At 38.9% G+C, this 24315-nt stretch overlaps 1 protein-coding gene across 20 annotated transcripts in view; it reads left to right on the top strand.

Annotated features, from left to right (window-relative positions):
• LOC129495544 (transcription factor 4) overlaps positions 1 to 24315 on the top strand; it is a 356507-nt gene that overhangs the window by 305668 nt on the left and 26524 nt on the right. For 14 of the 20 annotated variants that reach the window (XM_055303148.1, XM_055303145.1, XM_055303147.1 and 11 more), the window contains 6 exons: positions 2536 to 2669; positions 8512 to 8644; positions 16473 to 16540; positions 17656 to 17734; positions 20307 to 20383; positions 23114 to 23317. In XM_055303148.1, coding sequence (XP_055159123.1) covers positions 2536 to 2669; positions 8512 to 8644; positions 16473 to 16540; positions 17656 to 17734; positions 20307 to 20383; positions 23114 to 23317 — 695 coding nt within the window. The remainder of the gene's footprint in view (positions 1 to 2535; positions 2670 to 8511; positions 8645 to 16472; positions 16541 to 17655; positions 17735 to 20306; positions 20384 to 23113; positions 23318 to 24315) is intronic. The other 6 variants (XM_055303161.1, XM_055303149.1, XM_055303146.1 and 3 more) reach the window with 1 other exon arrangement.

The following is a 24315-nucleotide window of genomic DNA, read 5'->3' as shown; positions in this document are numbered from 1 at the left end:
CAACTGGGGAGCAGCTTGGTGTCTCACTTAGCTTGCAGCAGACTTACTCAAAATCATCCTGATTAAAAGGGACTTATTTTCTTGCCCTTCAGAGTATTAGCTTTTTCCAGTTGCTAGTTCACATGTGAAATTCCATGGAAAATCTATAAAATTGAATCAAATAGGTCTCACAGGAATGAAGACAATTTGTTCTGCACATAATAGAGCTCAGGTTCATAAGGGTCCTTTATCTTTGTGACCTGTCCTAGGTGGAACTCACAAAGGGACCCAGCAGGGTATGTCACTTGGGGGCGTCCTGGGCCATGACAAAAGGCTTATCATACCCTTTAGCTGTAAACAGCAGCCACTTGGGCATCAGCTCCCTTCTTTTGCAACCAGTCAGAGGCACTATGCTAGCGGTGCTTATGGAGATTGTCAATTCAAGGATTCATCACTCAAAGCAGATTTTCACTGAGAAAATTGACAGGATAGATTTCTTCTATCTGCGTTCAGGAAGGTGCTTGCTTAAACTGTGCACACCATGTGGGAGGTCAGGTAGATTAAAACAGTAGGCTGTTCTCCACAGCAGACCACACAGAATATGGGGAACAAACTTGCTTTTCTGCATATGAATACCCAGAAAAGCAAAAAAAAAAAAAAAAAAAAAAAAAATCGGGTTGACATTTATGATGAGCACAATTAATTTGCACACATCTAATTCCATTCTCTCAAAACAACATTATGCCAAGATCATGGGATGTGATAAATATTAATTTACTGTGAAAAGCATAATTTATGTAAAGTATGTATTTTTATAAGTCTGCATTGAGTAGAGTGTTCTGTGTTAACAAATCCTAAATGTATTTCCATATAGTGCATCATGTTGTCAGAATGTTTCAGGAGACTCTCATTCAATGATACATATTCTTAATTTGTTTGTCATAGATGCCAACTATTTGAAATGTTAGGGCCTTAATTTCATATTTGAATTTAAGGTGACATCTAAACTTCCACAATTTGAAGACTAAGTCTTAAGTACATGAATAATAACTTTTTGAAAGTCCTATGTTTTCCCATCATGATCACAGAAACAGAACCTCATGATCCTGTTTCACTTCAGCTTCTTTAGTGATGGGTGCTTAGTGCCCTGAAGATTCAGGTCTTAAAAAATCATATGGTTTGGGTGAAAGATATTCAGACACTGTCAGGAGCATATTTTAAACTCACTGCCATGTGACCTCTTATTTTTCACTTGAATTTCCATCTTCTAATTAAAACTCTTAAGTTTTCGAAATCACGGACAAGATTTTTTTTTTTTTTTGAGAAATCTATTGATCGTTCCTCCCTGTCCTAAAACTATTCCAGTTTTTGGAATTCTAACTCCTAGATTTAAAAGCTCAGTGAAAAAAAAGCTTTGTGGTATATAGTGTCGGATTTAACTTGCCCATTGCCTAAATTTTCAAAACGCCTTTATTACATGATATATACAGTGAAAATAATCTTATTTTCAAGGAGGCAGTACCTGCTGTGCTGTGAACACCTAGCTGATGGAATGTTATTCAACTGGTGTTCAGTAATTTCTGTTCAACTATTGAAAGAAGGGAAAATTTGAATTCAGCAACAACACAGATTCCCACCCACCCACCCCACCCCTACCAACCGCCTTTGTTTTAAGAAACCCAAACCAAACATCAGTGATCCCTAATAGTAACTTCTAGGCCAATAGACTCAGAGAAGAAAAAGAATCTATAAAAATGTTTTTAATATGACAGTAACAAAAGATTAGCTTAATATCAAAAGGTATTCATATAAGGTCCACATCATTTTAAGTTTCTTTTTAACTTATATTAACTCATAATTTTATAAAATCCAGACCCTCTCAAAATTGTCTCTAGTGTAATATCTACCTTACGATATGTGTGCACCCTTTTAGTTGCTACCAGAGGCTTAAGACACTATAGGACTATGCACCAAAAAAAAAATAGAAGTTAAGAAAACTCAGAACTACATATCTGAGACCACTGTTCCCTATAAATCATAACATAATTTCAACTTTAAATCTATCTTATATGTTACAGAAATCTGATCTTTTAAATCTGAGATGTTCTTTTTCATTCTTACTTCTTCATATGCATTTAAAACCTGTAAACTGGTCAGCTCTATAATGTGTCAAGTATTTTCTTTTCATCACAGAATTTAGAAACAATTTAGCTGTTAGTTTTCATAGAAAAAGAGGTCAGGGAACTTCAAAGAAATGTTTTCTTTAGTATCACTTACCTGGCTGACTTGACATAATTCTGTGTAGAAATGTGTTCTGTTGTTCTTTCGGAGCTGAATTTTTACTAAGGACACCGCCTATGGTAAATGTTTACATTTGTTTGGCAATATAGAGCCACTTGGGAAAAAAGAAGGATGACTGCCTTCTGATGTAATTGGCGAAACAGCACAAAGATGAATACACAACGGGTAGCCATTTTCAAGTATATGAAAAACCCCTATTCTGTAGGGCAAGGCTGAATGCCTCCCAAAAGTCATGGTTGTCTTTGTCCTTTACAGATGGCCATCACAGCAGTGACCCTTGGAGCTCCTCCAGTGGGATGAATCAGCCTGGCTACGGAGGAATGTTGGGCAGTTCTTCTCATATTCCACAGTCTAGCAGCTACTGTAGCCTGCATCCACACGAACGCTTGGTAAGGCAGCCTTGCATGGTTATGGGGACCACACAGCTAGTTTACAAAGTCTCATTCTCTGCCTTTCCATGCATGGACGCAGGACTCTGTAATGAATGTAAAAATGGCATACGCTCATTATTCTTAGAGTTATCTTGTTTCTGTGATCAAAGACCTACCTGAATGAGATCGCCTCCGTAAGCCCTTCCAGCTTCGCTTCGCCATTGTTCTTCTGCTGATGGTGTTTAGTTCTGTGCTTTCTTGACGACAATGTTAGCCCCTTTCCAACATAAATACACACTGTATTTGAGTTGTGCAGTTTCAGCTATGGTGGATCCTTGTCTTTTATTTATTTGCTGTCTGTAGTTTTGAAGAATATACTGCAGGGGGCAGAGTGACCGTCGGTACCCTGGGAGTAGGTGGCCTGTATGTCCCATGTGCATTTCCACTTCCCTTTATTGGCTTCTGTCCCTGGTGACAGCTTCGACCCAGGGTGCCACACCCAAAGGAAAGAGTTCCTGTTTCCCATATACTCCACTAGTCACAGCAACCATGGGGTTTCTGTATAGATCAGATTCCCAGTTTTTAGTGGTTTAGTTGTAATTACACACCCCTGAACCTCCCACTGATGCTCAGTTGCCTCACTCGGTTGAAAACTGCTGAGCTGTAGAATGCTATCCTGTTTCATTACTAAAGTGTCCACTCTGCCCATCACCTACACTCATCCATCCTAGTGTGTCCCTTCATCTTGGAGGAAGGAAGTTCATCTGATCTTTTCCAGCCTCAAAAACTCCCACAGCCCAGAATCCTCGTAGGAACTTAAGTCTAGCATTACATGAAGATCATGGTTAGGTTTGCGATGGAGGTATGGAACTGAAGCCCTTGTGCAGTAAAATAGCTTTAAAAAATGTTTGAAGCTGTAATTCTACAAATGCAAAAGGGCATGATAACGTGGTACTATTGTCACTACTCTTCATCTTGAAATTGTCCCTTTTTCTTCTCCTGATACCCAGGTTCATGTGTCTTTCTCTGCTCTGCGATAGGAAATAGGACTTTCTGGATTTCTGTAGTCTTTCCTCTCTTTTCTTCACCGCTAGAGGCATAGAAAAGGTGACTTATATTCTACTCTGACAAAATAAAACATTCCAGAAGTTACGGTTTCTGATATCCTTGGAAATACCTATTTAACTAGTTCTGGTGATAGAGACACTGTGGTCAGTTAGCTGTTAATGAGAGGCAAATGATGGAGATGGAATAGGCCTTTTTATATCATCTGCCAAGTTTGAATATGTCCATCAAACTATCTCAAATTTCAGCACATCTTCAGTAAGTAGCAAATGATTTACTTGCAAATTTTATCTTCTTCCAATTCCTACTTTGAAGTCTTAGAGCAAAAGCTTTGAAAAGTATCAACTATTATTATACTAGAATTTCTTCTTGACCAACATATTTATTTCCCCTTAATCACATTGTATTTCTCTAAGGAACTCATGATCAAAGCTACATGTGTCCTGTAAGCAAGGAAAATTTTGATTACAAATAAAAGCTTTTGGCAGTGTACTAACATTTAACATGGAATATCGGTCCTTCTAAGAGTTGTTCTTTTGACATATTTTCATTCTTCCTATATTCCTTTCTCTCTTTCCTCATCATGCTCTAGAATTTTGATGTAGGTGGTTTGATTTTATCCCAGTCGAATTCACTGCATGGGCGGAGGTATCTTTAAAATATGCTCCCATGCATAAAAAGTGTAATTTTAAAAAGGGAACCAGTTACATTCCTTTTAGAAAAAAAAAAAATGCTGAAAACCTTAAATACCAAAACAGTGTTATCAACCAGGAAGAAAGATTATTTCGAAGGAAAAACCCAACAGGTTGTATCAGATGCTGTATTTGTAATGTCATTTATCCAACACAGAACATGGAGTTTTCATTCTTAATATGATTATTTAGCAGATCTTAGAGATTAAGGGTTTGTTTCAAAAAAATGGTAAATGAATTAGGTCTCTGGTAATGTATCCTAATGAATTTTCTCACTGATAGGGAAACTGTTGGATTATTATTTCTAGTAATCATTGTAATTTCAGTTTAACCATTTGAAAATCTCTTGCTGCAAGGCCTTTCAGAAATCTGACACTGATGGAGAATAATTTGGGTATGCAATAAGCAGTTAGGGTCCTTTCACTTGGAAATAGTGGTAGTTCCTCATTTTTGCCTGTAGCTTTTGGCCAGTCTCACACAGAATAAAGGAATAGTTTGGTTAGAAGAAGAGCATTTTCCTTGTATTAGAGACAAATTAGTATTGTCTCTAAAGGTACAATATTTTATTTTATTTTATTTTTTAAACATTTTTTAAAGATTTTATTTATTCATGAGAGACACACAGAGAGAGAGAGGCAGAGACACAGGCAGAGGGAGAAGCAGGCTCCACGCAGGGAGCCTGACATGGGACTCGATCCCGGGTCTCCACGATCACGCCCCGGGCTGAAGGCCGCACTAAACCGCTGAGCCACCCGGGCTGCCCAAAAGATACAGTATTTTAGAAACATTATGGTCTTCATCGCTTTATCCTGTGTTGTCGTAGAGTCTATAATTATAAAGCCTAAAACCTACACATTTCAGTAGCAACTGTCAAGTCACCAATTTTGCTTCTTTAAATCCCCCTTTACAGCTTCAGCTTCTACAACACAATCCCACAGCTAATCACTCCGATGTCACAGGTGTACACACAGAATCGCTCTGAGGAATGGAGTTTGTGGTTAAGCTTTGGAATGGGTTGTTGTAGAAGACTTAATGTTGGCAGAGTTCTGCTTAGAAGCAAGTAGCATCCCTGCCTGGCATGGTTTAGGCATGGTCTTTGCACCACACGTTGAAAATAGTCCTAGGAGTCTGAAGTTTTATTATAAAAGAAGTCCTTTTCTTGTAACATAAACCCTTACCCCAGTGATTCTCAGCCAGGTGTGATTATACCCCCTCAGGGAACATTTGGAAAAGTCCGAAGATGTTCTTGGATGTTACAGCAGGTAAGCCCGACTGGAATCCAGTGTATAGAAGCCAGGGATGCTGGTAAACACACGACAGTGCGTAGGAGACCCCCCCACAGCAAAGAATCATCTGGCACAAAACTTTAATGGTGCCAAGGTTGTGAAATCTTGCCTGAGCCCAAAGCATGATTTTTTTTGTTGGTATGTGCCACCAATTGCTGTGTTTTCTAATCCTTGAATTATCAGCTCATAGGCTGATAAAAATATCACAAATAGAAACATTTCCATTACTCATTACTCTGTCAGTAGGCTGCAAATATGCTATAATTGGGCATCAGTAAAAATAATTAAATAGTGGGCATGTAAAGCCGTTATACTTTCTCAAACTCCCCATGTAGCAAGCAGGGCAGGCAGTATCAGGACCCGGAGGAAGAGAGGCTGAGGGGATCTCTCATCATTGGTCCCTAAGTACTCTAAAAGAGACATACTTCACACACCAGTGATATTCTCCGGAGTGTATTTATTATATCTCTGAGTGACAGTAGTTTTCAAGATACTTTTCCTTAAAATAATGTGGCTATAAATCTCATTAACTTCTTTCAGCATCCTATTTTCTATGAGTCTCTAAAAATGACATGGATTGATTGCATTGGTTTCCCCATTAAAATTTTCAGGGAAGAACTTTTCTTGTCATTCTCTAAACTCAGTATTATCCCTCTGTCTATTAAACCCTGAATTACTGCTCATTTTGCACCATATTAAAAGTGTCTAGAAGTCCTCCCTGATGGGGAAATCTTTTTCCTGTTCCACCCTGTGATTATAGAGTCATACAAGTATTTTTCAAATTTCTTTTCCTCTGTTTTAGTGTTTGCATATCTGGGACTGATTTATATACAGTTTCTCTATTCTTCAGAAACTCAACACAGAATTAGCACTATGTAGAAATGAAGTTAAACCATCTCTTTCTTTCAGTTTCCTTCTATGTTCAGTTTCTCTTTCTCTACTTTATTATAGTGTTTAGCTTTCAAGCAGAAATCATTGTTGTAAGTCTGGTGTCCCGTGGCTCATCCAGTCTTATGGATTAGCTGTAGTAGGGAATGGGCCCATTCTATCTTGTTTGGAAAAAAATTTGTGGACTGCTTGGAATTTTTTGGTCAAGCACAGAGGTCCATGAAATTAAAAGGTTTGAAAGGCATTCTTGGGAAGTTGGAAAGATTTAAGGGTTTCATCTCAACTTTTTTCACTGAAGTTGACCTTTCAGTTGGACTATTTTGAGTGCATAGGGGTCATATTGGCAAAGGCATCCACCATGTCATTGGCAGAATGTAGGTTCATTTTCTAGACCGTTTAGTTCTCTCTCAATTAAGTAGTATTGCAATCCACTATTTATTAAATGCCGACCAATAACCAGTGGTTCATTGAGGATATAGAATAATTATGTATTCAGCACTCAGCCATAAGTTGTGGGATGCAGAAGTCTATGCTCTATTCCCTTCCCTTAAAGAGTTTACAGTATAGGTAGAAATGTCCTTGAAAGAGAAAGCAATGACAGGCAGCATATAATTGTTAAATGGCACAGCGCAGAATGTGAGCACATTAGGGATTCAGAGAGAAGAGATTGTGCAAGAGTTGGAAGTAGGAAGTAATACTAAAGGAAGAAGTGGAACACAAGATGGGCCTCACAGAATTAATACAGAAATACCAAGACACCAGGGTTTCACTCCTATGAATAAATGCCTGGGCTTTAAGCACCCCCTGACTTTTAGCATCATATTCGATCTCTAATTTTAATCGAATCTCCACTAATGATCTAATAAAGATCCACTAGATCCATGATCTAATAAAGATCCATAGGGTTTAATATATAGTACATGTAAGAAAAAAATCAGTTTTAGCCAAAATAGTTTTACATGTCTGTAACACATTCAAATACCTATAAGAATAACTTTTTAAAGCTACTTTTTTATCTTGAGAATGAAAATAGCTCGATTTCTTTTGGTGCCTGTTAGTGATCTGCTCATTCCCAAGCAGATGGATTGGTAGCAACTAATTTGCTATCTTACAGGCACTGTGATATATCCCAAGAAAAGCAACGTATTTGGACAACTTAGGATAATAATTTTAACTCAATGCCAAACCTTAAAACCAATGATTCTTTAAAGATGGTCTTTCTTCATAGTCAGGTATCCAGGAGATTGCTAATGAAGAGGACGCATAAAGAAAAATCAGCGCTTCTGAGTTCATTCATTCCAGTGTAATTCAAAATAGTTGTTGATTTAAGGCTTTACATATTGATGCTTTAGAGAGATACTTAATCATTGTTACTTTTTAAGTTTTTCATTGACCATTCTGTTCATTCTAGAATTCAGAAAGGTGGCCCAGTTTTGTAGGAGGAGGATTTAAGACTGGCTGCTCTTTGCCATTTAGTGTCTGAAAGTCCAGGATAAAGTGTAATGTCAACCCCACAGGTCACAATATTGTTTTATTCATTGTATCATGGAATCTTTCTTACTTGATCAATAGTTCAGACCAAAAAATTACAATAGAGATGGTCTTTTATGTTGCTGACACCTCAGAGATACTTTTAAGCAGTAATTGTTAGATTTAGAGATTGTGATCTTTTCTCACTGTCCTATATTGCCATTGTACTCTTCTGCATTTGATGCAAACCCAAACCAACTATGTGTCTTTGTATTTTATTATGTGAAAAATGAAAGCTGTCACATCTAAGCAAGATGTATTCTTGGATATTTTGAAATTCTAAAGGCTGTCTCCGTTGCAAAATGAAGAGTTCCAAAAGGAGTATTAGAAACCTAACCCACTAAATATTTCATGGTTGAATGTGGCCTCTTCTTCTTTTTTTTTTGCTTTTTGCTACAGAGCTATCCATCACACTCCTCAGCAGACATCAATTCCAGTCTTCCTCCGATGTCCACTTTCCACCGTAGTGGCACAAACCATTACAGCACCTCTTCCTGTACACCTCCTGCCAACGGGACAGACAGTATAATGGGTGAGTCATAGAAATGTCGATTCTGACCCGACCATCAAGGTCAGGGTTTAATAAGATAGGACCTCTTTTTTCTCTTCATAATTGAATAGCAATCAGGCAATGAATATTTGTCACATAACTGAATGAAAATACATGAACTAAAAAAAAGAAAAAGAAAAAGAAAAAAAATACATGAACTAACATGTATTGTTAGTTCAATCTAAACATCTAAACAGATATAGTCATTGGCTTGTCTGTAATCACTTTTTTGGTCACAAGAAACTGATATTTGACTACTTGGTTCATTGTGAGTTATTAGATGAAACAAAGGTTTAAATAGACCGAAACTACCTTGCTTCTCACACTCTCTGAGCAAAGTGAACTTTTATAAGACAAACCACTGAAGACTAGTCAGATAGGGGCAAGTTAGCTCAATAGTAGTTATTGACCACTTCCCAAATTCTAGTCACCGTGCTAAGCTCTTAACCATGACATACCAGAGCCTTCCAAAGACTAGTTCCTGTGAAATTCGTGGGGGTTATTAATAACTAGATGGCTTCACCTGCCGGAGAATGTGGCATCATGGAATCCTTCAGAGGGGAAGAACCATTTGGTTACTTATTGCAGAGGCGATGCCTGGGCATCAGGGCCAGAAATGATTCACTGCCATTTCTCAAGCAGGTTTACTAATGAATTGAGGCCCAAGCAGAGTGCTGCTTCCCAGTGAACTAAACCATCATCCTCTGGTTTCTCATGATGTCCGTTGTGATTCTCTCTCCAGACAGATGATTCCTCCCACCAGCACTCCCTCCTGGAGGGAGGAGCTAGGCAGGTGTCCGACTGCCCCCAGAGGAAAGAGTCCAGGCTGGGGAGGAGGGAGCCACCCCCTTCTGAATCTGCCTTTAACAACTTTGCCGTTCATAGGAATCACACAGACTGATGTTCTGGGGTCTCGTTAAAACCTTAGACTTCGCTGGTCGCCACTGTTCTGGTCCTAGCTCAAACTCACACCTTGCTTGGCCTCATGATTTCTTCCAGTGGGCCCCCGATGAGAAGAGAACATTAGTTGTATGTTTTATAGAGAAGAATGTGTGACAATAATCCTACTGTTTATTCCCCTTAGCTCTCTGCAGTTTTTCATTTTCTTTAGAGAGTCCATAGGAGTTAGGAAAGTGGTGTGAATCACTTATGTGGGAGAGTTTTTGATGAAAGGGAAGAGATGTGCTTTGAAATGTTGCAAATATAATTCTGCCTAGATAATACACTCCCTGCTTATTCAGTAATGTATTTCACACTTGAGATGAGCCACCTCGCAGCCCTTCACTATCATGTCTCAGTAAGAAGCAAATTTACAAGAGTTTCCATTTTCGTAACTTTTCATAACAAAGCATTTACAAATGTGTTGCATCAGTTTGACCTTGGAGAGGAGTGGACAGAGGTCACATGGGGAAGTTGGGTTGGCTATCAATGCAGTTTTGGCAGATTTGAAAAACAAGAAGAAAGAAAGAAGTGCAGAACTGAAAGGGTGAGAAAAGCATATTTCACTTCAATGTGGTTTGACAAATGGAAAGCCCCTTTCTGCAGTCATGAGGTCTTGTTATAAAGAAGGATGACCGGTCATTCATCCTCTTACACGGCAGATTTCCTGTCTACTTGTGGTTTGAGTAATTTTCTTTTTTAGGAAGGTATAAAGGTGGAGCAAAAGCTCGAGTTGAGGAAAACATGCTTGGGCATTGTTTGAAAAAAATTTTTGTTGATTGGTCTACTAAACAGTCTTTCTGGGAGAGAGGTACCCCAACTTGGGAAGAAAGAGATATTTTGAAATGGAATAATCATTCTCTATGAGCTGTGGTTAGGATGCCCACAAGTCTCAGTGGAAATGAGATTTATTTAAGATAGTTGACTCATCATTAGCCTGTGGATGAACAGGAATGTCTGCTGTCCTTCATTTGGTCTGGGCGGCAGGGGAGCAGTAGGTGACTTCTGAATGCTAACAGGCTCAACCACACACTAAAGACGGAGTGAACTTATGATATACACCACAGGGCCCTGTTTAAAGAGGAGGAAGGGTCTCAACAATAATAAAAGAGCCATAATTTTAAAGGGGAAAGTATGAGATTTCTGGAACCCAGAAAAGGGTTTTTAAGAATAACTTTATTACATAAATTAGCCCATGATCATGAGTATACTTGTCAAAATCTATTAGCAGAATGTGAGAAAGCTTTATAATCTTCTCAGGAAACAAGTGTACATGGTAATTCAGTTTTTTGGAGGAACAGACCTTTATTAACTTGCATAAATGCAGTTAGACTTTAGGATTTTGTTAAGGGAGAATATTCTGGAATGTTCTTTCTTAAAATAATACGTCCTCCAATTCCTTACATTGAAATACAGAGGAAAATTTAAATATGATAATAAGCCTTAAGATTGCACGGTGTCGAGTAGCTCGTGTTTATTTCCACTTCAATTTTCTTAGGCTTTGGATCGATTTTTAGAGTGTGGTAGAAGTCAGGAATGGCCGCATGTCTGTATAGCAAGAAGAGAAGATTTCCCTTCTGATGTTAGTGGTACTTCCCTAACAAACAGTATGGATTAATAGGATACATCTGTAGACTTTTGAAAATATTTGGCATATACTCACTCATTCTGAAATGCAGGAAATAAAGAAATATTACATTGCCTCTATCTCAAAGAACAAACAGAGCTAATTAAATAATTGGTAAATAGGGAACACATAACCTGACACATGTTTGAGATTACACACATGATTCTGTAGAAAATGACTGTAAGCACTACTAATGCTGTAAGAATGGGGTTCAAGCACTAACACATGGACATCACATTTTTTAAGTTTTCTTGGTGAAAAAGTGCAAGGCAGTGCAATCTTTTCATAAATTGCATTGATGTCTTAGGAAGCTGCTTTTTTCAGTTCAGGAGGAGATCATTACCCCACCTCTGAGCTTCCTGTTATAATGTGTCCTCCTGGCAGTCGGTGAATATCCTGAACTGATCATAGAATGACAAAATGCACACGGAGGGAGATGCAAGCTTAGAACCATCAGAAGGGGACCCCCTGGAATCAGCTCCCTTGCCCCCATTCTGGCCTGTGCATTTCAAAGATGGCAGATGCTCACCGAAGCATCGGATGACTTGTTTGGGCGGAGTGATGACTGTTTCTTGTTTTGTTTGCTTTTGCTCTTTAATGCCCAATACCATTTTTTGAGAAATGCTTAAGAAGAACAAACTCATCCATGGATTTTCAAAAGAAGTGTAACTTATTTTACTTGGGGCATAGAGTCCACTACTTTCCTCTGAAGCCTTGCCAGCAAACTCTGGAGGTTGCATTTGACATTTCTGAATTGGAAGGGCCTAGTAAGCTCCTTGGAATTATATGAATATAATGCATGGAACACAACATGGATTCTCACTAGTTCAGCAGGTATAGTACTCAGTTAAAGAGAAGAGCTAAGTCCAGGGGCTTCCAGAATTACCACCATCAGAACTTTTGAACTATATTCCTAAAACCCTTTCAGTGCAGTATTCCTGGCCATATATCAGAAGCTGTCCAGGCCAGGGCCTCTACATGCCAGCATGCACGCAGAGGAGGAAGTGTAGTGAGTGACTAGATGCCAGTTTATAGAGGATGGAAATATCTGGAGGATGCAGCCATATATATTTTGCTATCTACATATTTCCTTCTTACCTATAACGTCCAATATGTCTTCTGGGCCAAAAGGCTTGAGAGCACTGCCTCGCCTGGCACGGTCCCCTGATATTACTCAAGGACAAGAGTGCTCCAGTTCCCCATGGGAGATCCCATTTGTATACGTTCCCAGGGTGTGACCCCTGATTGTTTGGGACTACACACTCTCCCTTCCTCTCGGAGGGAAGTGGGCATAAAACTAACATAATGGTTATAATAACTATTATTGTTCCATTAGTCTTTAACTGGCCTGCTTCCTAATGCATGGTACTTCCCATGTTTTTAAACCTCAAAGCAAACAGTGTTGAAGGAACAGACTACCAAGATTGATTTAGTGCAACATATGCTAAAGATTACCCTGGAATATCTATCTGGTTCCTGAATTAATCTGGCTTACAACTTTCACTTCTAATGACATGTTTGTATGACATGATGCATTTTAGTATGTGGCTTTTCTAGTAGAAACATTATGTCCATTTCCCCCTGAGGACTTGGTTTCACAGTAATTTTATTATTAGAGTAGTCACATAATATTCACTTTGTCTTTTCTAAGAATCTTGAGCCTTCAAATACAGTTGGGTGATGAACAGGCACAGAGTGTAAGAGTAATACAGATTTTATCCAGCAGTGACATGGTATCTTAGTTACAAAGACCACCAACGGAGAACAATAAACCAGTTTGATTTAAGTCTTCTCATCCATTTCCTGCACATGGTCATGGGACCCAACTCCCCCCTTTGAATTCCTAGGAATCCCTCCTGCTAAAAATTAGTACATTGTAGCCTATTTTTGAGTCTTTATTCTAAAATCGTGTGTAGTAGGGGTGCTGGAGATACTCCTCCTTTTGTCATCTTTATAGACATGAACTCCATGGTTCATTTTAGAACCATTTTGCTATTTCTAATAGTTTAATAACACGAGGGTCACTTGGACACAGTTCAAAAACCCTTAAATTTTAAAGCAGTCATCAACTCTCAGACAAATACAGTATGCATTGTACTTCTTATTCCTTTTATATCTTCACAACATTCCCAGCCTGAGGTTATGGGGGTGCATAAAGGGATAACACATTTTCCAAATTCTGATTTTCAGTAGCCAGTCCCCAGACACCACTCATCCTAGTGTTTTGATGAGGGTGTGTTCTAATAGGAATTGATTGCTGTTTCCAGAAAGCTGAGAGTGAGACCAAGGGTGGTCCCACATGAAACCGAAGATACAGACCCTTCTTTCTGCTCCATCTTCTAGCCAGCAGCCGCACCTGTGTTCAAACCATCTGAATAATGCTTAAGGGGCTGGCAGTCTCAAATCCTCCTACAAAATTGCAGTTCCTTTTAATAACTGCTCATCTTGTATTCATATTTACCTTACCGCTTTAGAGACTGATTTTGTGTGTGTGTGTGTGTGTGTGTGTGTGTTTTCTTGAGCACGAGAAATAGATGAGAGCTAAAATAACAAGAAATCGGTCCAGTCTTTACTTAGTAGGTGCAGTACTTTTTATTACTATTCCTATTATACGTGAGCATTTTGGCAGTTTCTAATAATATGAATTGACAAAAACTAGAATAGTAAGTCGAGTCCTATCACATGAAAGCCATAATGTGGACCCGATGAGCACAAAGTTTGATTAGAAGTGTGTTTTGCCAAACACGATCCATTACTACTCAGGATAAAAAAAAAAAAAAAAAACTTATGCCATTTGAGAATTTCGGTTCGCTGACTATTTATGCCTTTTGACATAGCAGTCCCACAAAAAGAGAAATCTTTAAGAGAAGGACCCATGTCGCTTAACGTGTTTAGGGGCTCGGAAATGTGTCTTCTCCAACATTTCCTGGAACAGAACAAAAGGCATTCCAACTGAAAGGGCAAATTGGCCCCAGTAAACTGCTTTGAAATTTAAACCCTTGGGTTTGGCCTTCCAGCTGCTGCAAGGTAGAATGGCTTCATGTGAAAAAATAGTCTGTTCTTATCAGTGGCTTCCATGAGTAGCCTTTGGAGTTTTCTGAAACATTCTCATGACAACATGAGGTAAGAAGTCGATTCTAGTTTTTATTCTACTTCCTGAGTCCCAGTATCTCCCTCTATAAGAACAGTCACTAATAGAAAGTTTAGTTGGCAAGGTGTAGTACAAAAGTAATCATAACGCTCTTATCTTGTCTCTCCTAAAGTGTGATTTTATGCTGTGCATATAATTTATTTTTTAAATGTCCCTAAAATCTTTCTGTTGGTTTTTATGAAAATAAATTTTGAAAAATTCGTCATCCTCATGTTAAAGTTGTTCAAAGGAAGATTTAATCTTTTGAAAGCCACTACTGTAGCAAATTTTCTCTCTAATTGAAGCACTGTCTTGTCTTGTTTGCTTTAGGTTTTTTGTTAGAGAATATAATATTTTTTCCGGCGTGGTTCTGAAATTCCATTTCACAAAGATCTGTTTTCTAATCAAGCAGCTCACAAATTTGTTTGACAAATCTAATTTTTAGGTATCTGTGATAATATCGCTTCTAGGGGAAAAAAATGTGTCTAATTGCCCCCAAATACCATCGTAGTACGTGCTGAAAAAAATGTTAGTGTTCTCTGTATTTTCTCTTTAGAATTTTTCTTTCATTTTTAAAGAACTCTTCAATGCAGAAATTTTCATTTTCACACGGGATATATTTTCAGCTATCTCTTATATTTAAGTATTTTTAAGATTAGTGGCACCTGTGAGTTCCAACTACCTCAATTGTGTGTCTGACCCTCATTTCAAAGATGCACTTATACGTATCATCCTTAGTACTAATAACCGATATACTTTTAGTATTATGAACTTGTGATATAAAAAAGAATAGTTTTCTCAGAAGGTGGTTGTGTTCCTTTTATCACATACCAGTTTTCTTTCAGTTTTAGTAATTAACAAATGAATATGGCCATGTATGGGTTTTGTTAACCAAATAAAGCACACCTCAAAAGATTATTGAACTGACATACCCACCATATAAATATATAAAAATAGCAAGCATAATTTAACTATACTAAGCAGAGGTCAGGAGAATGAAATTATAACCTAGAGAAGCAGAGAATTCAACCTCTTGACATCTGACCCCACTACTCCATTTTATAGACCTAGAAGCAGATGAGATATTTGTCAGCAAGTGTGCTTCCTAGGATCAAAGATAGGGCTGGAAATTTTTTTTTTTTAATTATGTTGTGTGCAACAAAGTTCTCCTTTTAATTAGTTGCCTTAAGATTTCCTTTCCTTATTTCACAAAATAGTGAAAGATGCCTCCATGGAGTTTAATAGGTTTTATTTAACTACTAGGTTTATTTGCTGATGTTCAGGCCTTAATCAATGTCACATGCCAAATGTTGTTAGAGGTTGTATTAATACTGTTCAACAGAGCTGACTTTGAATTCCAGACTTTGAATGCCAGAAACTACAGCGTAGAGTAGCAGGCCTCCATTCATCTATTTTGTAGTTAAAAATACCACCGTTTAGGATGACACAGATCACTGGTGAATACATAGACTCATTTTATCTCTGGAATTGGAGATCATGGGGATTTCTGGTAGCGTAGCAGTTCAGATTTTTTTTTTTTAATGTGAACACTGACTTGAGTATGTGGAGAATACGGGGAACTTAAAATATTAAAAGTATCTTCTCTCCCAGGAAGCCAGACATCATAGGCTTTCTGTTTTATTTTGCCGAGAGGAGCACCTCGCTTTGCTATGTATCAAATTTTTGAAAAGATGGAAAGCAGGCGTAATTTACTGAGAAGACAAATCAGTTGACCCTCTGAGATAGAAAAGGCGAACTTTGAGGACTTGGGAGGCCTGAACGTACTGCACACTTCTTAGCGGTGAACCTCGTGTGCCTTCACGCTTGCTGCCCACCGTCCACCACTAACTACTCGTGGGCAAGAAGGGGGCAAGCACTGGCAACTGAAACGCTTCATCTTAAACCAAGGTGTCAGGTTTATATTTTATCTGCAAAAAAAGTAACATGAATATATTTGACATCTACCTCAGCAAACAAATTAATGCTAATTAAAGATTAATGTGTTGTAATTAGCATTAAAAATGCAATTAAATTGTGAGTAAATGGACCAGGAATAGAAAATTGTTAGACGTCTCACTGCCTGGTTTTTCATATTCTGCCTTTTGTTTTTGCAGCAAATAGAGGAAGCGGGGCAGCAGGCAGCTCCCAGACTGGAGATGCTCTGGGGAAAGCACTTGCTTCGGTGAGGAAATATTGACTTTGGACTTCATATGTACCATTGTGGAAGGGTGAACTTTAATCAGAAGTGGACATTTGGAATTGGAGAAAATGAATGGCAAATCGCTTTGATTTCTGGAAATGCTAGCTTTCTCGCAGAATGATTACTGAAAAAATTTGAGGAGGGTGCTCTGACGCTTCCAGGGAATGGCTGAGCCCTCCAGCTGGGGTCCCCACAGTGGCACCAAGCAGTCCTCAGTTATGGCTTAGTGGATATTGTCAGGGCCTTTTGGTGCATAGATTTTCTACCTTGATTTCTTATTTTTCTCTAAAATCGTACGGTGCTCATTGACCAGCTAAGACCGACTTTGCAGGGGGGCAATTCTAAAACACTTTGGGAAAGGCACTTGGGAGAAAAAACAAAAATGACCATACCTGAGGTCTGTGAAAAATTGTCACATAATTGGCACCTGGGGACTCCGTTTCTTTGTCCACTGCCGGGAGGCTAGAATTTATCATTTCTTGCATGTTCACTAGTGACGAAGTAGCACACTCCATTTGTATGAGGGTGAAGGCCCGGGATTCTCTTCAAAAGCTAGACAGGATTATTTACAATTGTAAATGGAGATTTGTTACTCTAACATTTTGTCTCTTCGGTTGGTTTCTCCTTCCCGTTGGGAGCATAAAATAAGCATTGTGACCTGAGTAGAAGTTTATACTTAAATGGGCATCTAAAGCCTTGACCTTAAGTGCCTTAATTATGGTGGAGAAGGAATTGGACAAAGATCGTAGAGATGATGTTGTCTAACCTGTTTGATGGAGGAAGAAATGGGGGCTTAGGGTCTTCATGTGGCTTACTCATGGCCACGGGGCCATGGTAGGACATGGGAGAGAAAGGAGTACGGACCCTAGTCCAGTATACTCCCCACCACCTTACATGAGCTCAGAATTCTTATTTTGAAAAACTAAAGAAATTGTTAATTTTTTCGTTTTAGAATATTAGTACTAGAGTCAATTATTACATGTATTTTATGACTTGCAATTTTTAGATGAACTGCAACGACACTGTCATTTAAAAATTGTTGATTCTTTATTCCTAATAAATGAGGGTGTTTTTTTTTTTCTCCCCGCTGTTTTAAGATCTATTCTCCAGATCACACTAACAACAGCTTTTCATCAAACCCTTCAACTCCTGTTGGCTCTCCTCCTTCTCTCTCAGGTACTGTACCTAAATCCAACCCCATCATGGTACCAGTTTATGAGAATGATTTCCCTCTTGTACTTCCTGATCTGGCAGGTGGAAACTGCCTCCCTCTAAAAGCTTAAAACATAACATTTCCAAACAGAAAAATGGAAAGGTTTGTCTTTTCCACTGCCATATGAAAGTATAGCCATTTACATCCAAAATTCTTCTTAGAAATTAGATGTTTGTAGAATACATAGGCATATGGAAAACTTCTTAAGCTTTTCTTAACTCTGTAGAAAATAGTCAACAGAATAATATATTCTAATAAGACACCAAAGATGAGAAACCCCAGCTAATACAATCAGGAATATGAATATAAATTTTATAGTCATCAAATATAGACTGTTCAAAAAGGGTCATTTCCCCCAGAAATTTTAGACTTTCTGCATTTCCTTCTTAAAGTCCACCTCACTGGCATGATTGAGGAGAACTATAATTTTGTAAATAAATTGAGAAGTAAGAGTGTGAAGTAAAATGGGATATTTGCCTTTAAAATATAACAAATTAGAATGACTTCAAATATGGCTTCAAATAGTAAAACTATAAGTTGTTGAATTATGTGAGTAAAATGTTTCACTTTTCAGAGGTCCATTTAAAAGGGGCATTGCCCTTCTAGTATAAATGCTTCCAGAAGGCCCTATCTGGTGCATGTCTCTCTTCTTGGGAAAGAGGACAGGTGGTTTCTAAAAAAGAAACTGAATTGCATCTGTACCTGATTGAAACCTGACCTTACTGTAATTTATAGGGGAGTCGCTTGCCTAAAGGCTGCTGCCTCGATCTCTCTGTTATTCCCTGCGTGCACCATTCACATGGCCCATCATAAACTGGGTTCCCTGGTAGAGAGTAGGCGGTTTTGGACTGCACGAAGCTTTCACAGGCGATGGCCATGGCTTAGGTGGGATGGAATCTCAGGCTTTTTCTGAGCCTCTGTTGACATGGGGTGGAGGATGTCACAGAATAGAGAAGGGTGGCTGAACCGTCAAGTCCACAGGGACCAATGGGCAGAATTGAAACTGAAAGGACACAGAGATGATACTGAGAGGATCATGGAACAGCCATGCAACATTCCCTTGACAGAAAAAGTACAGAAAGTTCAGGATTATTACATACTCCTGGGCCAGTCTTCGTGCAGTTAGGCTCCGGAAAATGATCACCAGTGTCAATGTCCAGAGCCAAAGAGAGACAGAGATAGCGTCGAGCCCAGCGAGGCAAGTGGTGTGGGAGACTGAGCCGGGAGAGTTCCAAGTTCCCCATTGCAAACAAAGCAGCTCTAATTTCATCTATCTTATAATTCGGTGGGGGGATCGGGAACATAATAAAGTTTGAGAACAGCTGTTTTAGTCTGGTGCTCTGATGTTACAGATGAGCGTACTGAGGCCCAGGAAGGGTACCACAAAGGTACATGAGGCTGCATGAGTGACGGTAGCAGAGCTCGGGCCAGAATCCAGTGCTCGCCATCCTGCCACTCCACCTCTAGGTTAATGATGGGAGAAGACAGTTATAATGCGTACATCATTCCAGAAAATGTCACCATCACCCAAAACCTGAGCAGCATGCTCTGTGTGGAAGACACAGAAACAGGCCACTTTTGGGGTCCTGCTAATGTACCACAAAAGACCACATATTAAGAAGAGAGAACTTTAAGAAGACGTAAATAGAGGGACAAATTGCTATTTGCACACCGGAAATAGCTGGTTCTGTCCATATCCTATCACTAAAAGTAATTGAACAAAATATCCTACTTTTATTTAGCATAAAAATACACATACATGCACAGCCAGAAATGACGGGAAGCAAGGATTTTTTTTTTTTTTTAGATGCTAACCATGCAGGGCATGAGATTACAGTGAGGCCATACAATTTTTTTCCCTTTCTTGAATTATTTCTTAGTTTCCACATAGAGTATGCTTTATTTTATATTTAAAAGTGGTTTTTGTTTCATAGGTTAGACATGTAATATGGATTGTAGCAGGAATCCAGTTTAACGGATCCCAAAATAATTCTTTTCTTCAGAAGAAACTACTTACTTATTATTGTTGTTATATTGAGTTTTTAAATTTCCTGTTTAGTGGATCACTGCCAACTAATCTTATTCCCTCAAAAAGTTTGGAAGGCTTATCCCTTCTTAAAGGTCATTTTGAAAACAAGTAGCAATGCCGTCCTTCATTGTGAGAGAATTTTGGTTCTCTGTGCAAACTGGCCTTGCACAAAGGTATGATGGAATCCCCCTTTGCATTCTTAGAAGTGCCTTGACTACATAGTGATCTCTTTTCTGCAGTAGGAACCCTTCTCTAGCTAAAATTCAGAACCAATTAAATGTTCCCTTTTAGGAGGAAGCCTGAGAGAATTCTGAGTCCCCGTCAAGTTTGAAATTGAAAATGTTTCTTCCTTGTCCCAGAATTCTTGTATGGGAGGGATTACATGTATTTATCTTAATTTTCCAAAGGAAAATCAGCATTGCGATTTCTAAAAGAACTGTTTAAAATATCTGCGAGATTGTTTTCAGATCATATAGATTTCATTGGAATCTCCATTTTAATACCAGCAGGCACAGCTGTTTGGTCTAGAAACGGAGGACAGGCCTCATCATCTCCTAATTATGAAGGACCCTTACACTCTTTGGTAAGCCTCATCCGCTAATCTCTCCTCTAGCCATTTTGTGACCGTGTTCTTCTTTTTTGCACCTAGTTACACTTTCCAAGATGCTTATCTCACTAACAGAAACTTGAGATTGGTGTTTAGCGCACAAGTTTGTTAGAGTCAGAGCTATTAGACTCTATTTGTTCCTGTTTGTAGATTATACCCCAGACACTACTACACTGTAAAGCCCCAGGGCTCCAAATACCTAGGACCAGGTAAGAGATTAAAAATCCTGGAAAGATAGCAGCATCCGTCCCATCTTTGAGAAGGATCCCTGGCAGTGAGTTAATGATTTCCTGATATGAGAGTGCTGGAGATCCAGCCAACCTGCGTGGCTGGAACACTTGAAGATTCAGTATACCTCTGCTTTTCTTTCCAGAGTGGCAGGCTTATGGGAGTTCTCCTCTTGACCTCTGAATACGAAGCCTACTATCTGTTTCCCCATTCACTCTGGTTCTTCTAGAACTCTAGTAACGTCACTAAATGCTCTTCCAGGAGCCAGTAGCTGAAATTTTCCATGGGTTTAATTAATATTATAAACACTCTCGTGATGATTCAGTGTCTGACACTCTAGGCTTTGTCAACTCATGGTGGATGTGGCTGGCAATGTGCATGAAATCACGCCACTCTGAGCCGCCTTTGGTCCGGGTATGAATCAAACGGGGAGAAGTAGCAACAAGGAACTCTTAAGTCCTTCAGGGGTGGGTTTCCCTCTTTTCATCCATATTTTGAGATAGAACATGGAAGAGACCTTGACTCATCCATCTATCTAACTGAATGACTTGTCAGCAGCTCAGAATTTCCTTTCTTCCCTTTTGGTGGCTTACTGTTTAAATTAAGGAAAATCTAAAAATGGATGTACAAAAGTAGGTGTCTCCCTTGGTTGTGGTCTTCCTTGGCATAGTGTGGGATCAAATGCCTTTGAGCCATTAAAGGCAACCAGAGGGTAAGACAACGTATACACTAGCTGCCTTGCCTACGTTCACTAAGTAATCCGCAGCCCACACCCATGTAATCCACAGTTGTCCTAAGTGTTTATCTGCATCAATTATTCGCTGGGACCCATGTATCAAAACTAGGTCATGTCCCACTATAGAACCATACAGACTCGGTTCATAGTTATGAACTAGAGCTTCAGTTCTCTGAATACTCAGCGCTCACAAGGGGACTCACAAACAGAAACTGCTCTCTCCACCAGGAAGCTGTGAGCCAGAAGGGGTGATAGGCACACACATTACTTCTTTTCAGTGCTCACATTCACACTTGGAAGTGTGTATTATTCCCATTTCTATAAATTATGATGTATTGACTCGAAGTTTCGCACCTTTTCAAAGATTGCATCAGTAACAGCTAGGAGCTTAGGGGAGACCCCCTAACAACAAAGCCCACCAAATCAGAACGTTTTCTATACCATAGACTTGACTGTATTAGGCACACATTCCTTTTGTCGGTATAGAATAGAAATGTTTTTTTTCTCATGCAATAGAGCTCATACATCTGTCTGCACAGCCCGTTGGAAATCGAAGGAGGTTGTAGCATGATCTAGTACAGAGAGGCACTAGATCTGAAGTCCAGAGACTTCGATTCAACCCTAACTGTACCATTTCCTGGCGCTGTGACACCGAGTAACTAATACTTCCTTTCTTTGAGCCTGATTTGCACATCTATATGGTAGGGATTTAATGTCTGCCCTGCTTGCCTTACACATGGAGAATGAAGAGCCAGTGAAATAGCACGTTTTAAAATGCACACGGCAGAGGGGTATGCAGATGTTTACTGGCTGTCATGGGTCATACTGAAAAAAGTGAATACACACCTATGTGTGCTTTTTCTTCACCAAAAACTATAGTCTAGGCCTTCTCTAGTTGAAGAAAACTGGATCCCACTGGCAGGAATGAAAAAAAAAAAAAGTTCAGTTGGTTTTGAATTGTATAATTTAATTACATAAGGTAGTGAATTTTATACAGAGTAAGGGCTTTGGAATCAACTAGAGGGCCCTGGTGAACAATGAATTCACATCTTTGTGATTCTTCAGTCTTGGAATCTCATACCACTTGGGTTGACAAAGTTTTTGTAATGTTTTTTCTGTGTCCATTTTGAGTTCCCACTCCCCTCTACACACACACACACACACACACACACACACACACACACACACGGGCTGGTAATAACAGATAGAAAGCAAGAAATGCTGGTAAAAAGATAGTACGCAATAAGAAATTATAGTCTGTATGCATTTACCTGTCCTTGACTGCAGAGCGCTGCATTAGCGCTGCAGAGGAGATGGACATATGCCTCAAAGAAAATAATTTGACTATAAATACATCATCTTTCCATTGTTAATTTGTTGAAATCTCTAACCAATGACTGCTAGAATGTTTCTCAAATTGTATAGATACAAAAAAAAATTTGTAAAGTAAATCTAAATTCTCTTTCAAGCAATGTACTATGGCATATGTACATTATAATGTGCTGGAAGAATTACAAAATATACTTTGTTCATGAAAAATAACACTATGATAAACCATTAACATTTTTCACGAGTTTCCTCGGAAGGTCACTGTTTTTATTATTGGCTCATGGAAATAAGATTTATTAGAACCATACATTCAGAAACCCAAAGTGTGATTTGTGTCAACTCGCATTTTACTTCTATAACCTACGCATGCATTTCAAACTAAATCAAATTTCACGTCGTTTATTAACCAACAGCAAAGCCGAATTGAAGATCGCTTAGAAAGACTGGATGATGCTATTCACGTTCTCCGGAATCATGCAGTGGGCCCATCCACAGCTATGCCCGGTGGTCATGGGGACATGCATGGAATCATTGGACCTTCTCATAATGGAGCAATGGGTGGTCTGGGCTCAGGGTATGGAACCGGTCTTCTTTCAGCCAACAGACATTCACTCATGGTAAGTGATGAAATTTGGAGACTCTTTAGTTACCATATAGAATTAGAATTTCAAGTATAAATACTACTGCTCCTGCTTTTTTTCTTTTTTAAACAGCTTTATTGAGATATAATTCACTTACCTGCTGTTCATCCACTTAAAGTTTACAACTCCATGTTTTTGAGAATGTTCACGGGATTATGCAACCATCACCGCAGTCTAAGTTTAGAACATTTTATCGCCTGCAAAAAAGAAAAGAAATTCCCATGCCAGCAGTAGTTACTCTCCAATCTTCCCTCTCCCTGGACGTTGGCAACGGCTAATGTGTTCTGTCTCTATAATTTGCCTATCGATAATTTCTTAACACTGAAATCGTACAGTATGTGATGGTCTTTTCCGACTCACTGGCTTCTTTCAGCCAGTGTGATGCTTCAGGGTTTATACATATCTCATCCTGTATCAGAGCGTCATTCCTTTTTATTGCCAAAAAAGATTCCCTCATGTAGGGATCTGTTATATTTATCCGTGCACCAGGTGGTGGATATTTGGGTTATTTTTGCTCTTTGGCAATTAGGAATAATGCTCCTATGAACATTCACGTACAAGTCTTTGGGTGGCTATGTGTTTTCATATTACTTGACTGTATAACTTGGAGGACATCCCTGGGTCATTGCTGGTGTTTTAAAGTCTTCATCTTAATGATGTCATCTAGAGGGCTCAACTTTTGTACGTTTTACAGTATTGGCATTTCAGATATGAATAGTTTGAAATTTTTTATTATTATCAAAGAATCCAAATCAATGTCTTTTGAGTGTGGGAGGTAGAACTATGTGTTGTGTTTATCTGTCTAAATATATGGTGTGGGACTCTGTGATTTAAGGATATAGTAGTTTATCACTGCCTGTTTATGAGTAAGTGTTTGTTTAAATAATATTTAAGCAGATTTGTCCGTATGAGAACTGGAATGTCAGCTCTGCCCATTGCTTTTAGAAACCATTGGGAAATGCATCCTCCTTTTT

The sequence above is a fragment of the Nyctereutes procyonoides genome, unplaced genomic scaffold, assembly GCF_905146905.1.
Source record: "Nyctereutes procyonoides isolate TBG_1078 unplaced genomic scaffold, NYPRO_anot_genome, whole genome shotgun sequence".
Lineage (NCBI taxonomy): Eukaryota > Metazoa > Chordata > Mammalia > Carnivora > Canidae > Nyctereutes > Nyctereutes procyonoides.
The sequence above is the reverse complement of the archived record's forward strand: the minus strand, read 5'-3'. Positions and strand labels throughout refer to the sequence as shown.